The sequence below is a fragment of the Peromyscus leucopus genome, chromosome 23 (genome assembly GCF_004664715.2).
Source record: "Peromyscus leucopus breed LL Stock chromosome 23, UCI_PerLeu_2.1, whole genome shotgun sequence".
NCBI lineage: Eukaryota > Metazoa > Chordata > Mammalia > Rodentia > Cricetidae > Peromyscus > Peromyscus leucopus.
The window spans coordinates 27,547,625-27,563,848 of NC_051082.1; the positions used below are offsets into that span (position 1 = coordinate 27,547,625).

Here is a 16,224-nt window from a genome sequence, read left to right on the forward strand (position 1 = left end):
AGGTAAGGTGCAAGAATTTGTGCGACTCACTCGCCCGCTCTACATCTGTACCAGCGCCGTTAGCTGGAGAGGGCTTCCCCCCCCGTAATTACCGTCCTCCTGTATACGACAGCATCAACATTGCACCCCATCCTCCTCCTCATCCACATGCCTCAACACAGGGTTCTCTTATGTCTGTAGTTTTCTTAGTTCCTTGTCCTCCCGTAGTCGCATCTCGATTCTCTCGTATCCATCCTAGACCTATGGAGCCTTATTGACTTATCAAGCACTCCTTGCCTCGCCTCTGCTCTCCGAGGCTGGGGGACTTAAAGCGTGTGCACCACCGCGCCCGGCAGGCTTCTTGAACATCCTGTATTTGTCGTCTGCGCTGTGCGGAAGCTCGCACATGCTTACTCCAAAAGGCAAAAGCTGCCGCAAGGTAAACAGCCTTGCAGATCCCGGTGATAGGATGAGAGAAAGATCATTTGTGATCAGACGAGGTTTTAAATTGCCATGCAAATAGGAAGGTTATTATATGGGCATAATTCTAACAATGCCGCTGAAAACTTAGTCCTCTCTCTCTTTTAAAGATCGTATTATTATTTTTTTATAAGATTTATAACTTGTAGTGCTAATGTTAAAATCCTTATGTAATAGATCTCTGTACGAGCGCAAGTGTAGACCACCTGTAGTGGTGCATATTCAATGCTGATGAGCAAACTGCCCTCATTGCAGTACTCTACGTTGTACGAGAGGAGAGTCCCTAAGCTCAAACTGGAGCAATGGTCAACTGGCAACACATTATTTAAGTGGTGATTCGTGTGAAATCTCGAAACTCACTCGACTTCTGAAGATACAGCACTAGTACTCACGACCCTTGCGACTACCTATTAATCAATTCATCTTCCAGCGTCCTCTCTAGCTGGATGCTTTGACTGGTAGCTATCATTTAATAGATCATGCTGATACACGTGTCTTCCAAATAATCCCCAAGAACCTATTCCTACTCATCACTCAAACTAGGCTGCTAACGCGTAAGACTTGGACTCTATCTGTGTCTCTCAGCTCTCACCTCCTAGGCTTCAGCCACCCTAAGGAATATAGGCATAAGCTGAATACCACACCCCTAATGCACCTTGACTGACACGCCACTCTGCCCATGGCTTTGGCCATATTTATGAGTCTGAGCTCTTTCGTGAGCATCGTGTATTCGCAGTTCCATCAATTACAAATAACATCTTATAGGGAAACATCACAGTGATAGGACAGTTAGAGACAAAGTGCTGGAGAGTTCACATTTGACTGGGGCAAAAGTAGACCTGAGGAGTTTTATGGTCAGTGCACACGCATGTGTGCTACGTAGTTGTGTTAGTGACTGTTGCTATCACTAGGGAATCGAGCTATCTGGCTCAACAATGATGTTATGCTTAGAAATAGTCCTCTAGTACATCATGGCTCTTACACTCAAAGACCGAAGACCCCTCACTTGGGGGAGTTACAATTTCTGGAGGGGCTCTACATGACACATTCCTCCAGCTACCCACTCCTATATGAGGAGTTATGTCAGTTACGAGAGGCCTATCTTGCCATAATGGCGAAGCCAACACCCCTGAGCCCCTTCACTGGGACTCCTATAGTTAATTGTGCTAGCTCTTCAGTACTGAGCACACCACGTCAAGTCCCTACACTGAGGGCGATTCTGAGCAGAGGTGCGCTCTTCAACAACTCGACAGCCTACTCATCCCTAACTCCCCTACGCGGAGATCCCTCTAGATAAAACGAGTGATGTGAGGTTTTCATTTTGTACATATATAGGGTACCACAAACACACCGCCACCCTCACTGGCGGATCTCTAGCAGATTGACTCTAACTGACTAAGATTTCCACAGCCCACAGTGAACAAACTGAGGCTTACATGGCAGGGAGTGGTCAAAGGGGCTGAGCGGCAGGGAGCAGAAGCTCGGCCACCCTAATGTGATCATGCAGTTCGGCTCGGCCTCCAGACAGCACCTTCCAGAAAGCTACCAGCTCCACTGATCTGGGGTCACTCCTATCACTTGACCACTACTGACACTATGTCGGAAAGTTTGAACACTCTGTGTTTCCAGCAGGTGAAGCACAAGCATTGATCTCCTTAATCCGTGTGGACAGTGACAGCAGAACGAGGGTCTGACCGTCGATTCACCGCAATCCCCCACGTGGTGACATCTTTCAATCTCTTACTTCCTTACGTTTCTCTTCCCTCAGGCCTTCATTCCCCCTTATTCCTTATAACATAAGCAGAGACAGCTAAGTGTTTTAATAAGGGTAGTTTCATATAATTTAATCTGCCCTTCTTTTTCGCGTACCTAGTATCGAGCATATGTGACTCCACTCGATTCTCGCACTGCTCGTGAGGTAGACTCCCTGGCCACAAGGCAAGAGGAAGAACTGTTCAATGGAAGGTCTGGTTGGGCGGGCGCTGGAAGTGAGAGGTTCTAGCCCACTGGACCATTACCTTGGAGCGTGCGCAGACCTGCACTTTCTACAGTACCCGTATTATGTGAGCGGGGATTGAACTCATGGTCGGGTGTTAGTCACTACAATGGAGAGGCAAATTCTCCATAAAGTCCGGGAGTCTTGAGTCAGCCCGACTGCTTGCCACCTTGTCTCGGAACTGACAGTTGCTAGAAGCTCGGCACAGAAGACGTCGTCCATTCCATCGTGTTTGTTCATGGCTTTCCGTGTGTAGACCTCTTTTATTTTCGAGCGTTTAGTGTTTCTGCAATGGGGTGTGCACGTGTGTGTAGAGGCCAAAATACGGCGCGTCGCGGTGTTTACTCAAGTTGACTATGAAGCTGATTAGTACCATTTGTCCATTTCTCAGTTTCAGGTTTTTTTCTTCTTCTTCTGTTCTTTCTTTCTTTCTTTTTTTTTATTTTTCTTTTTCTCTATTTTTATCTCTTTGTTTTTTTTTTGTCTCGTTTTTGGTTTTTTTCGAGATGGATTTCTCTTGTGACTCGCAGCTTTTGCTTCCATGCCTTTACCTCGGAAAACCATGATGTAGCCAGGCTGGCTCCTGCAACTTCTAGTAGATCCTCCATTGGCATCTCCTGCCCGTCTGCACATTTTACAGATGTATCATTCGCCAGGAGGCCACCCGTCCTAGATTTTTTTATTTTTAACAAAAATTACTTTTACAAGTATGGGGTGGGCACCTTTAATCCCTCATTTGGCGGCAGAACTCTTGTGAGTTTCGAGGCTAGCCTGGCTCACTTGAGAGAGTTCCAGATAGATTCAAAGCTTTACAACAGAAACCCTGTCTGTCGATAAACACAAGAGATATTCACAAAGGGGAAAAAACATAAGCGCAAACTACGAATACAACCAAAACAAAACAACACACAGATGAGACAGCACATATACACACCGTAGGCCAGAGACATGGGTATAGCACTCTGTTGATCAGCAGTAAGAAGCAGTACTGACCTGATTGGTCTCAAGCGGCTGGAACTCAACGTTCTTGTCGAAGGTGTGGCATGCCTATCAATGAGCCCTCCTAGATGTTGCTTCTCGTGGGGTTACCCGGCATGGCATGTGTGAACTTAGAACAATTGGCACCTGTCATACAAACATCACTAATGACAATGCTAATGGGGATAAACTTATGATAATAAGGAATCAAGATAAAGTTTTGCTCTCTTTTTTACCCTTGGGCAAGTAGTTCAGACACGCCATTAACTTGGGAGCAAAGGCTGTGGACCTGTCGAGAGACTTTCAAGGCTTAATCTCGGTATCATAAGACATGCTTCCAGGACAGCCCTGATCTCTCTCAAATCGAGACACAAACAAGAGCTGACGCAGTTCGCACTCAGAGCCTCACCGTTCCTATTAATCTATTAGCAGTGAAATGACCCACTAGAAGCAGGAGGATGAGCCAGTTCAAGTTTTGCCGTCTCTGTTAGTCATTAATGACTGGGTTAGTGGTTCTAAAGATACTCTTCTTGCCCCATCTACAGACGCTCCATACCATGGACGAAACCGGAACCCAGCTAGGACAGTGTTAGGTGGCACTATGCTTTTAATCCCACCCTGGAAAGGATAGAGGATTTCAAGCTGCGTGCTCTTTATAACATTTTAGATCTAGACCCCTCTTCTATACTCACAGGAAACAAAATCCACAAAAAACAAGGACAATTAAAAAATATATGCAAACTGAAATCACTCAAGTGCGAGGAGGTGACTCCAAGGTTACCAGCAATTCATTGATTTCAGTAGGGTATCTGCTCATACCAGCTCCATCCTCCTAAATTCCCTCCTAAGTGACAAGCACTTATGTAACCTGCGTGGGAACTAGTCGGGGGCGGCGGATTGGCTAGATTTCAGTAGGCCCTGCAGACACCAAGGGACATTTTAGGCTGTGCTGCACTGGCCTTCTGCAGCCAGCGATGGTTCTCAACCTTGTACCCCTAGCAGGAGGGGCTTTTTGCAATTTGGCAAGTTCAAAGAAGTCAGGGCTTTTGCAGTTGCGTGCAGCTGTTTACTGGAGAGTTTCTGTAAAGAATTATGGATCTGACAACATTATTACCCTGGACATGGACTGGACATTTGACCCTGTTCTTCTCCCAATAATTGGTTAGAGGAAAGCTCTGAAGGTGTCGAAGGGGGGTGTTGGAAGGGGCTTTCCGCAGTACCACCTTCTTCCAGACTCATATCCATGGAGAGCGTCAGCTGCATTGGACGTGGGGGGAAAGGTGAAAGCGGGCCATGTTTACTTTCTTGCGCTCACCAACTGAAGTGCTACCGCCTGTACTCCCACTTCCAGTTCAGGGGATGTCGCTGCCTCTTCCTACCCTTACCCACTCAGCTATGCGACTACTTTATAGATTGAGACACACAATCTGTTCTAGTTGAAGAACTTGTCTGAGTCCTCTACTGGCCTTTCTCTGCAGGGAGAAGCATCGGCCTCTGTGGGAAAAGCAGAAGCAAAAGTCACCCACAGGCCGTTGGTGAGGTAGGCCCTCCTTATCTGGGACTCAGGTTTTGGTGCCTCACTGGCACGTTCACACGAGAACACATATGTTGGGCTGTGTGACCTTTTGAGGCGCTACTCCCTGTCACTGTCCGCACAACTCGTTCTTTCCGTGCGATTGTCTGAACTCGCCCAGAAGCCCGACGCTTCAGCCCAGTGCTTGCGCTTGTTTGCTCCGCAAAGAGCTCCGATTAGACGCAACAGGATTTCCCTAGCACGTGGCTTGGCCCCCAGCCCACAAACTCAATTGCACGGCTTACAGGACTTAGCATCGCCACTGTTTTTTAGTTTGCAGAAGGTCTACACGGACACACAGTGCCACAGATCATAGCACATGAGGGAAGGCAGCACTGAAGACCATATTCAAGGAATTATCTGCTATGTCGCCAGCTTCTCTTTTTTCTCGTGTCTTATTGCTCAAGATCAGCGGCTGATACGAGCACAGGAACCACACGTGGCGTTCCTGTGACACCCACTCGTTCTTTTCCGGGGAGGTATTCAATTCTCCAAACGTTACGGTAAGTCTTGCTAACCTTGGACTTTGAGCTATGTCTTTTTTGTGAGAGGGATGCTGAGCCGTATGTGAAGCGTGTACACTCCGTGAGCTTGCTCTGTAATCTTGCTCAGTCTCATGACCCGATTCTCCGACCCAGGCCAGACCCAACCCTTGAAGCTGAACCCAGGAGGCCAGGTTGTCCGCTTTCACTTGCCCAGCCATCAGTCACATCACCCTGCCTCCTGACGCTAGGTCGGCTGTCACGGCTCTGTCATTAATAAAACCTGCCGTGACTGCTAAGGCTCTGAGGTGTTGGGATGAGGTCCAGAGAAAGTGAAATCAGGGGACCCCTGATGGGACTCGGGTTTGACCGAGGTCTGGGGGGTCACCCAGCATGGCCTCTCTGCATTCCTTCTCTTGTTTCTGTTCCCTATTACCCTAGGGCCATGCCTGTTCTAAACTCCCAACTGCCCCTTCCAATACTCCACACCCCTCCATTCTGGGAGCCTGATGGCTCTTTCCAGCCCCCCAAAAGCTCCTTTGTTTTGGCATTTCCTCCGCACCGCCCTACTGCAGAACTGGGCTGCCATGTCTTCTGCTGTAGTACATACTCTCCAGATCTTAAGTGACCAGGCCTCGCCACAAGTTTAGTGTATCCGTACCTTGGTTCAAGGGGACTGCAGACTGGCGATTACAATTAAGAGAGCAGAGCTTGCATCTATGTGGTCGGGGCTTCTTGATAGACATGGCCTAAAATAGTGAGCGCACCTGGCGAGCAGATTTTTCCATGGGGACTTTCATATTTCCGGCCGTGGTGATCGCGTATAGTTACAAAGGTCTGGGTACTCCACTGAAGTCTCACCATTCCATTTCTCCAAGAGACACACAAAAGGTGTTCCGTACTAGTTTTCTTGTTGTGTTTTTCCTTGGTGGCTTGGAGCTCTCAGGTGGGCAGATGGCCCTGTCAATCCATCTTGGACAGAAAGGATATGTCACAGACCAAGAGAGGAACTAGTGTGGTCATTACTGTTTACAGCTTTTTCTGTCAGACCTATTGGGGTCGCAACGCCCGTGTCAGGGTTAAATTGGCTTCCTACAGGTGGACCGACCCTTAAGTGCACATTCAGGAAAAGACCATACCACAAAGGTTTGCATTACAATTTAATTACAACGAGACGCTGCAAGAAACTATAGTGATAGAAAGGCTATATGTGAATGGTATACCATTGATTTCTTTTTGTATTTTTGTCGCGGGTCCCCACTTGACTCGTAGGAACATGAAAGTAGGTCCGCTGTTGATTCTGTCTCAATTTGTCTTCTGGAAATCCCTTTGAAAATTTTGTTTGCTACATAGAGCTTCTGGAATGGTCTATCGCAGACCAAGACCGCTCTGTACGAGCCACACTCATCGTTTCCCTTGTATATTGTCCCTAAATGAAAAAAGCCGTCGTCACCACAGCAAGCAGGCGCCCCTCTGACGGCGCACAGTTTCCTGCTTTGCTGCCACAGCGCACTCTCTCAAATCTCTTATAGTGAGATGGTGTTATCGTTGTAGGGGTGATATGTTGGTGGTGTTACTATCAAATTGTTTCCACTGTTGCTGTATGTAGTGTTGCGTTGAGATATATCTATTATAATCTTTTTTTTCTGAGAGTTTAAGACAGGTTGAGTTTTATCGATCACCATTTACTCTGACAGGGATGAGGCTCCCAATATCACACTGGGCTATCCCAAGTAGCCACATGGGAAAAGACACTGTTAATCCTGAGTGTTTCCGACTCCGTTGCACAACAGACGGAGTCATACGGTTGGCCAATAGACTAGTTTTTTGCAAGTTCCTACGCATTTAAACTTTAAGCCGGCAACGAGCTTTCAGCACACTCGACTTACACAACAGAACTTATTTCTGAACATTTACTTCGACCGTGTTTTTGTGTTGTAGGCTTAAGTGCTCATGTCGGCGTAGGCTTTTGGTGCCTCAAACCCAACTGTCCAGCGGGAGATTTGAGTATTCACGTAAATCTTTTAGGTATCGCTCTATTCTCTCTACCTCCTCTTTGTAGTGTATTTCCCAGCCAGCTGCAAGCCACCCATTGGCTCTATGACTTTAAGGACGCCTCAACTAAATTCACACTCCGGCTGCCGGGAGTCGTAGTTTCTGTTGGTTACTAGGCCGAGATGCACATTCGTCTTTGTCAAATATCATGGAGCACCCGGAGTTCGTGTGTTCATGCGGTCTATAGTAATAAGCATCTTTACCAAACATGTATGCAATTATCTAAGCTCATCGGTACGTGGCTCATAGACCGTATATAGATTCTCATTAAATTTCATATCTGTTTGCTCACATAAGAAAATATATCTTTATCTTAGAATAATTTGATCGAGGCTCCTTCTACCAGGTACAAGTGCGCTCTCCATTTTCCTCATTGTGATGGTCAAGTTGGATCTGTAGTTCAAGGCTCTAGCTTGTGCATTTCAAGAATCGAGTGTATCTGACCAAGCTATTCGGCTGATGACGGGAGAACTTTGGATGGCTTTCTCTTCTACCTCCTCCCCCGTGCTTTGAGTGTCTCAAAAAGAGACAAAGCTCTGTGAGCCAGATGTCTCTGGCATTATTCTTTCGCATAGCTCCGCCGTCATGAGCTGAGGGCGAGATGATATGCACACTCTCTCTGAAGGTTTTCGACCCGTTATTCATTTGTCTGTATGGTGTACCTGGTCTCATTATGGTGGGGTGTTCATTGGAGATGTTTGCTCCGCCTCCACCTCCTTTATAAAGTTGAAATACCATAGTCCCCCTCCCTGCCACCCACACTCCAGCCCCCTGCTCCCCTCGCCGCCCCGGCTCTCCCCCCTCCGGTGAATTATGAACTTTCTATGGTGTATAGTATCCTGCAGTTAGTGATGAGTAAAGTTTTAAGGACTCCTCTAATAAGCGCCTGGCACCTGACACTTCGTCATACGTGTGTTTCCCCAGATCATTCCATGTGTTGACTCACTCTATTTTATAGTTCTGTCAGAACCGAGTGGATAGGCTGGCTCCCGCCTGTGATCTCAACCACTGGGAGACTGTATCAGTTACTGTTCTTATTGCTGTGTCTACAAACCTCACAGAAGCATCTTAGGGAAGGGTGCAGTTCATCATGGTGGGGATGTCATAGCAACAGGATTGCCAGGCAGCTGATCACATTGCCATCTGCAGCCAGGAAGCAGAATGAGATGGTTTACTTTATTCTTTTATTCAGCCTGAGACCCTAGCCTCTAGGATGGAGCCACACACATTAATAGTAAGTCTTTCTTCTTAGGTTAAACCTGTCCAGAATCTCACAGACATACCCAGCAGTATTTTTTTTTTTTTTAAATTATACGCTGTGTGCGCCCAGATGTGCAGATCCATCACACAGGGACGTGGGAGAGGTTGGTTCCCAACTTCCACCACATGGTCCTGGGGATTGAACTCGGGTAGTCCGGCTTGGCGACACTACCTTTACTCACTGGGCTGTCGTGCTGGCCCGACCTAGAGATTTGTTTCCATGATGATGTTGACGGAGGCTGGAGAAATGGCTAAGCAGTTAAGAGAGCCTTACTGCTCTTTCAGGGTGACAGGTTTTCTGTGCCCCATAATAGGTTTCTCTGCCAACACAGTAAGCCAGCTCAAACCGAATTGAAAAAGTTAAAGAACAGGTTTATTTGAGCAAAACAACTCCCTGGTGAGCCCCCCCCCACCCGCCCCCAGATATCAAGCCAGAGAAGTCACACGGCCAAAGCTAAGCAGGCAGCTTATATCCTCTGAAGGATGATGACAGTCCTCCACAAGCTGGGTTTGTGCCCAAGTATAGTCAAAAACTGAACGCTATAGGTCGGATCTTGGACTACTGGCAACTTTAGGAGAGGAGATGCCACGCCACCAAGAATCGGAACTGGGTTTTTGGCGCCTTTTTGTTGTTGTTGAAGATTCTCTGAGAGGGTGGGGTTTGGAGAGAGAGGAATGGGGCTTTCCGGATCAAGCAGGAGTGTGTGTGGTGGGTGGGGGGGTTTCCAGCCGAACACAGACTGAGTTAGGTTCCCAGCACCCACTTTGGATGGTTTACCCCCACCTGTAACTCCAGCTCCAAGGGACCCAACCCTCTTCTGGTCTCCAAGGGCACCCGCATACACGTGCCACACGGACAGGCAAATAGAAATATTTAAAATAGGAAAAACCAGGAAACACTCACTGCCACCACAGAGATCGCTGAGAAAACGGGAGAGGCGCCAGGCTTTCATCATGCTTTTAGTGACCTGTGCGCTCAAGAGAGGATCCACTGCACCCCAAGCCCTCCCCGCACCCCTACACCCCTCCCCCGGCTCCCCATCCAGCACACTCCACAAGGACGCTCGTGTCGACCCAGCCGGGGGTCCTGCAGCAGCAGCGCACACAGACAGTCGACCGTGCGCGCACAGCTCTGATTCCCGCTCCGTGCGGACCAGCGAGCCAGTTCCAGGCGGCCCAGCCTTCCCGGGGCTGGAACAGGCGCAGAAACGCGGCCGGGTGAAAGCGGCGCCCGGATTCCGAGACGGACGCGTGCGCCCAGCTCGCGGGCTCCCTCGGCCTTGCCGGCGCGCGCCCGCGGAAGGCCATCCGGTCCGCCAGGGGGCGCGCAGCCAGCCGCCTACCCCGGTGAGTAACCGCGGCTGCGTGACCCGGAAGTGGTCGCGCTCCGGGGGCTCCGGCGGGGTGACGGCGGCTGCGGGTTGGCGTCAGGGAGGCAGAGCGCGTCGCTAGGATGAACGCTCCTCCGGCCTTCGAGTCGTTCTTGCTCTTCGAGGGCGAGAAGAAGTAAGTGGAGGCCGACCGGGGGAGCCGAAGCGGGCTTGGCGTTGAGCATCTGCTCCGTCCGTGCGCGGCTGCCGAATTTCGGGCGGCGGTGCGAAGCATGGGCGAGTGCACCCATTTTGCAGTGGGAAAACTGAGGCTCGGGGACATTGAGTCCCTTGCTCCAGACACTTAGGAAGTGGCTGGGACTGTATTCGAACCCAGAGTGCCAGGCGCCAAAGCCCCTTCCCCCTGGGCATTCTTTCCCCTGGTCTGCAACACCATCGTCCATGCACATCCATGCGTCCCTGGTGGCTTTAGAGCTCACGCCCTACTGGATAGGTGGCGAACGCCTGTGATACCAGCACTTGGCGACTGAGGCAGGGGGATCATGATGTGCAGCGGTGAAGGGACGGAGACACAGCTACCTCCTCACACTCCTCAGCAGACTGAGGATTGCCCCTAGATTTTTAGGGATCCGGGCCAAACTCTCAGGTTCGTGGCTTCCACGCTAAAAAGAATTTCAGGACTCGACGGTTTAGTGAAGCAGAGTTGGTGATTTTTATTAAAGATATATACTTTTTTTCGAGACAGAGTTTCTATGTGTTACCTTGCCCTGGAAGTCTCTCTGTAGACCAGGCTGGCCTCGAACTCACAGAGATCTGCCTGCCTCTGCCTCCCCAGTGCTAGGATTCCGGTTTGTGCCACCACCGCCAGCAAAGATATTTTAATATGGGCTTAAGCAGGAGGGTTCAGAGAAAGGCGCTAAGAAGTAAGACACACCCAAGTTGGGGATGTGTGCATTCTGAGAGATTGGGGAAGTCAAACGTACTCGTCGGGCTTCGCCAAGAGAAATTAAACATCCAATTGCCTTTGTTTTTGGTTTTTCGAGAAAGGTTTTTCTGTGTAATAGCCCTGCTGTCCTGGAACTTGCTGTGTAGACCAGGCTGACCTCAAACTCAAGAGATCCACCTGCCTCTGCCTCCCAAGTACTGGAGTTGAAGGCGTGCGCTCCTGTGCCCGCTGCAAGTAATTGTCCTAATGGTAGCCGGGCACACCCTTTTGATGACAACTCAGAAGTTCTATCTCAAAAGGCGGCTAAGAACCCTTCTTTCCTGAGTGTTCCCCTTTATATTTCATGTGCGTTAGTGTTTTGCCTGCCTGTAAGTCTGTGTGAGGGTGTCACGTCCCCTGGAACTGGAGTTACAGACAGTTGTGAGCTGCCATGTGGGTGCTGAGAATTGAACCCGGGTCCTTTGGAGAGCAGTCATGCTCTTAACCACTGAGCCATCTCTCCAGCCCTGGGTGCCTGCCCCCTTCTTGGGGGTCATCTTGGGCTAAAGTGAGTCCCTATCTCAAAAAAAAAAAATAAAATAAAAATGTATAGCGGTACACCACAGTGATTGCTTACCTAGCATGCACAGGGCTCATTTCATCCCCAAATCAGTCAGCCAGGCAATTAATAATGAAGTTCTTCAAGGAGATTCTCTGAGTTTGTCTGTACAGTGCAGTGTGTGTGTGTGTGTGTGTGTGTATTTATTTATTTTGCAGGCCTATAACTGACACCTCCCACTCCTGAGAGGTTTCTATGCAGGGTGTTGTGTTCGACCTTTGCTAGCTACTTCAGCCTCCCTTGAGGGCACATTCTCACCCGAGGGCCCTGTTGGTCCCCATCAGCACGAGCATCTGGCCATGTCTGGAAATACTTCTGGTCGTCCCACCGGGGTTGCTATTGGCATCTGGTGGGTAGAGGCCAAGGATGCTGTTAAGGACCTTGGTCTACTAGACAGCCTCTCAGAAAAGAACAGTTAGGTCTAAGATGTCCGTGTGTCCAGCTGGCAAGATGGCTCAGGTACAGGTACCCACAGACTAGCCTGATGACGAGTTCAATCCCCGGGACCAGTATGGTAGAAAGAACTGACAGTTTGCAGGTCGTCCACTGATTGGACAACAGGTGTGGACAAAGGAAATACATATTTGTGTATCATGTTTGAGAAATTCTGCTTTAGAAGAAAGCAGTTCTCAGCCAGGCGGTGGTGGCGCACGCCTTTTAATCCCAGCACTCAGGAGGCAGAGGCAGAGGGATCTCTGGGTTCGGGGCCAGCCTGGTCTGCAGAGCGAGATCCAGGAGGAACTTTATACAGGGTAATCCTGTCTTGAAAAAACAGGAAAAGAAAAAAAGGAGCAATCCTGGGGGGGGGGGGGGTCCCTGGTGTATAGATAAGGGGCTGTCATGGGGTAGAGAAGGTTCCTTTTGTTTTCTTGGTTTTTGGTCATGCTGAGGATTGAACCCAGGGTCTGGCCCATACTGTGTTACTGCTCTATCACTAAGCTACACTCCAGCTTTTGTTTTTCAAAACTTGGTTCCTCTCTGTTGCCCTGGCTGTCCTGGAACTTGCTCTGTAGTCCAGGCTAGCTTCAAAGTCACAGATATCCTCCTGCCTCTGTCTCCAGAGTGCTGGGATTAAAGGTGTGCTCCACCATTGCTGGGCTCGCTCCAGCTCCCCCCCACCCCCACTTTCTTTAAATTTCTGATAGGCCGGGGAGATGGCTCCGTGGGTAATAGCTCAAAGCATGTGCTGAGGACTTGCGGGTGGGTCCGTCTCAGAACTGTGCTGAGTGTCTACTTCTCGGGCTCCTCCAGGGGCATGGAAGTGGAGACAGGAGGGCCAGCCAGCATGGTGTGTCCAGGGGCAAACGAGACCCGACCTTAAGCAAAGAGGAAGGCAAGGTGACAGTGAGGCTTGTCCCTGGGACGACTGGTCTGAGCTATCAGGCCAGCCTGGCCGGCTTGTTTGGTTTGCATGGGCAGGTGGTAGGGATGAAACCCAGAGCCTTACCCATTCCAGGTAAATGGTGGGTGGCTGAGCCATGCCAGAGCTCTCCCGGGGTCCTTTAGGGTGAGGAAACTGATTGAAAAGGCGTCCAGGGGCTAGGCCTTAGCTCAGTGGTAGAGGACTTGCTTAGAGTGCTAAAGCCCTGGGTTCGATCCCTAGTACTGCTGGGGTTAGCTGGGCTTGCAGAATGATGGACTTGGGTCTGCCTTATATTGTTAGGGGGTTTGGAGGCTAGGGATCTGGTTTTTTGTTTTTGTTTTTTGAGGCAGGGTTTCTCTGTGTAGACCAGACTGTCCTGGAACTAGAGCTGTGTCTGCCTCTGCCCCAGAGTGCTGGGATTAAAGGCGTGTGCTGCCACTCCCCAGCTGTTTTTGTCTTCCAGGAATTTAGTCAAGAGCCAGTTGAAGGCAACAAATGCGTGTGGGAAGAGTCAGGTGGTTTCTGGGGCGTGGGAAGAGCTGAACTGCAGTTTCAAGGATGTCTAACCCCAGGGGACATTGATTCCAGGATCAGCGCCAGCATCACCAAGGCTGGCTGTGGGCTGGGAAAGCAGTGAGCCTCAGTGTTTGCCTGTCTGCTTCTAGAATCACCATTAACAAGGACACGAAGGTGCCCAATGCTTGCTTGTTCACCATCAACAAAGAAGACCACACTCTGGGGAACATCATTAAATCGTAAGTCCCGGGCCAGAGGCCCTGGGGGCGGGGCTATAACTGGGCTCTGTCGGCTGAGTACACATCCTGGGACGGTGCCTTCCGGCTCTCCTCAGCTTGTGCTGACACATCATACTAGGTACTTCTCCCAACCTGGCACTGACAGGTCTGTTGACATGCGGCGGCTTCTGTTGGCTTTTGACAGTCTTGTGTAGGCTGGCCATGACTGACTCCTAAGAGAGGATGACCCGTCAGGGACTCCTGATCCTCGTCAGTACCTTCCAGTTGCTGGGATCCTGGCCAACTAAGACCCCATCAGCTTCGTGCTGGCTTATTTATGTAGGCAGGGAGCCCCAGCAGGTGCCTCTTGGTCTTTTGGCTAAGATCAAGTTCAGGGCAGTCCAGCAAAGCAGGCTTTCATTTTAAAGGGCATCAAGAGGCCAACAGGTGATGGGTATTGTGGCACAAGCCTATGATTCCAGCACTCAGAAGGCAGAGCTCCTGTGAGGGTCAGTCTGGTCTACAGAGTGAGTTCCAGGACAGACAGAACTACACAGAGAAACCCTGTCTCAAAACAAAAAATAAATGTATATAGAGTATAGTGACTTCAGTAGGCCAGAAGAGGTTGTCCTGGAGTTACAGGCAGTTAGTTGTGAGCCACCCAGCAAGGGTCCTGGAAACCAGACTCAGATTCTCTACAAGAGCAACATGTTCCACCATCGTGCTGTTGTACGGGTTGTTTTGGTTTTTTTTCCCTGTACATACATCTGTGTACCATATGGTGCCCTTGCATGCCATAAGAGGGTGTTGGATCCCCCTGGGACTCGAGTTAGTTGAAAGCCAACCTTGGGGGTGCTGGGAATTGAGCCAGGGTCCTCTGGAAGAGCAGCCAACGCTCTAACTCCATCCTACAACTCTTCAGATATGTATGGCAGGGGCCAGTTAGAGCCCATGACCTTAGGTTCTCCATTCCCTCAGCTGTGTGGAAAAGGACCCTGTATTGTATACGGACAGCTGCCTGGGGACCCTCAGAGCCTGGCCCTTCTCTTCCCACTGCAACCTGCTTGCTCTACCCAGGAGCGGGGCTTGGTATTGTGGCCGCTCCAACGCTGGCCATGTTTTGGTCTAGGTGTGGTTCTCAGCTTCTCTGATGAAAGTCCTTCCTTGATCTTGTAGATAACAGGGTTCCCTTTCACTTGATTTCCCCTGCCCTTATTTTAAGTTGGCTAGGCTGGTCTCGAACTTGCAGTCCTGGGCAGCTGAGCTAGCAGGCCTATACCCCCATGCTCACTCATCCATGGTTGGGGGCAGGGAGCCCCGCCGCTCTGGTTAGAAAGCCTGCCGGGTTGCCTCCAAGTGTCCCTGTGTTTCTCAGCCAGCTGCTGAAGGACCCACAGGTGCTGTTTGCCGGCTACAAAGTCCCTCACCCCCTGGAGCACAAGATCATCATCCGCGTGCAGACCACCCCGGACTACAGTCCCCAGGAGGCCTTCACCAACGCCATCACAGACCTCATCAGTGAGCTCTCCCTTCTGGAGGAACGCTTCCGGGTGAGGAGCTGGGCAGGGAGGGGCCTGTGAGTTGTGATGTGTGACTCCACAGCAGAGCTGTCCCCTCACCCCCACTAGTCCCCCAGTGAGGGGCTGGGGTGGGACTCAGTGGTCCAATATTTGCCTGGCACCATCAAGGCCTGGGGTGTCATCAAAACCCATCAACAAAAATCTCTTTCCCCTTTCACCTACACTGGCTACTCGGGTTCATAAGGCCTGAGACGGCTGTCCATCAGAGGGGAGGAGTCCCAGGTCCTTGTCAGAGTCCTCAGTGTAAGGTGAGGCCCACCTTTGGAGGCTTTCAGCCTGCTGGGCACATCCCATTTGGCTAGCCCTCAGCAGCAGGTGTCTCAGGGCAGGGTGTGTGGGACCTGCTGAGGCACTCTGGAACCTTCTCTGCCCCACGTTGTAGTCTCTGGAGGACTGCAGGGCCAGGTTCCTGGTGCCACACAACAGGGACACTGGGGACATTCCAGTGAAGTCACTGTCTTTGTCCTTCCTCTTCAGGTGGCCATCAAGGACAAGCAGGAAGGAATCGAGTAACGGCTAAAGGAACATTGCTTAATGGCTGTAAGGCTGGTGCACACATCCTCAGGGCCCTTCTCTGTAACCCACGATGACAGCCACTCAGCTCTCCGGGGCTGGATGTGGCCCTGTTCTGTACATAGATAGACTGGTATTTTCCTAATAAAGTACAGCAGGAAAAGACCCACGGGCACAGAGGACTGCGGCATGTGGACCATCAGACTGGACGACAGCAGGTGACCTGTCACAGACCCTAACCACAGGCTGAGGCAGAACCTGGGGCTGCTGGGGAGGCAGAGTGAAGGGGATCCTTGGGTCTCTGTCGGCAGCCTCAGCTGCTGGGCCTGCCTGAGCTAATCAAGGTAGGAACCCCA

The 16,224-nt window shown here is 50.4% G+C and overlaps 1 protein-coding gene across 1 annotated transcript; it reads left to right on the top strand.

Moving 5' to 3' along the window:
* The first annotated feature begins 10,174 nt into the window (after positions 1–10,174).
* Polr2j (RNA polymerase II subunit J) lies at positions 10,175–16,037 on the top strand. Its single transcript, XM_028894430.2, has 4 exons — positions 10,175–10,309; positions 13,707–13,796; positions 15,151–15,325; positions 15,833–16,037. The coding sequence occupies exons 1-4, from the start codon at positions 10,257–10,259 to the stop codon at positions 15,866–15,868; spliced, it is 354 nt and encodes a 117-aa protein (XP_028750263.1). The 5' UTR covers positions 10,175–10,256; the 3' UTR covers positions 15,869–16,037.
* The last annotated feature ends 187 nt before the right edge of the window (positions 16,038–16,224 follow it).

Excerpts from the sequence above, each read along its gene's own strand:
- Polr2j (XM_028894430.2), top strand. The coding sequence starts at position 10,257 with ATGAACGCTCCTCCGGCCTTCGAGTCGTTCTTGCTCTTCGAGGGCGAG. Across the intron at positions 13,797-15,150 it reads CTGGGGAACATCATTAAATC|CCAGCTGCTGAAGGACCCAC; the intron begins GTAAGTCCCGGG and ends TGTGTTTCTCAG. Across the intron at positions 15,326-15,832 it reads TTCTGGAGGAACGCTTCCGG|GTGGCCATCAAGGACAAGCA; the intron begins GTGAGGAGCTGG and ends CTTCCTCTTCAG.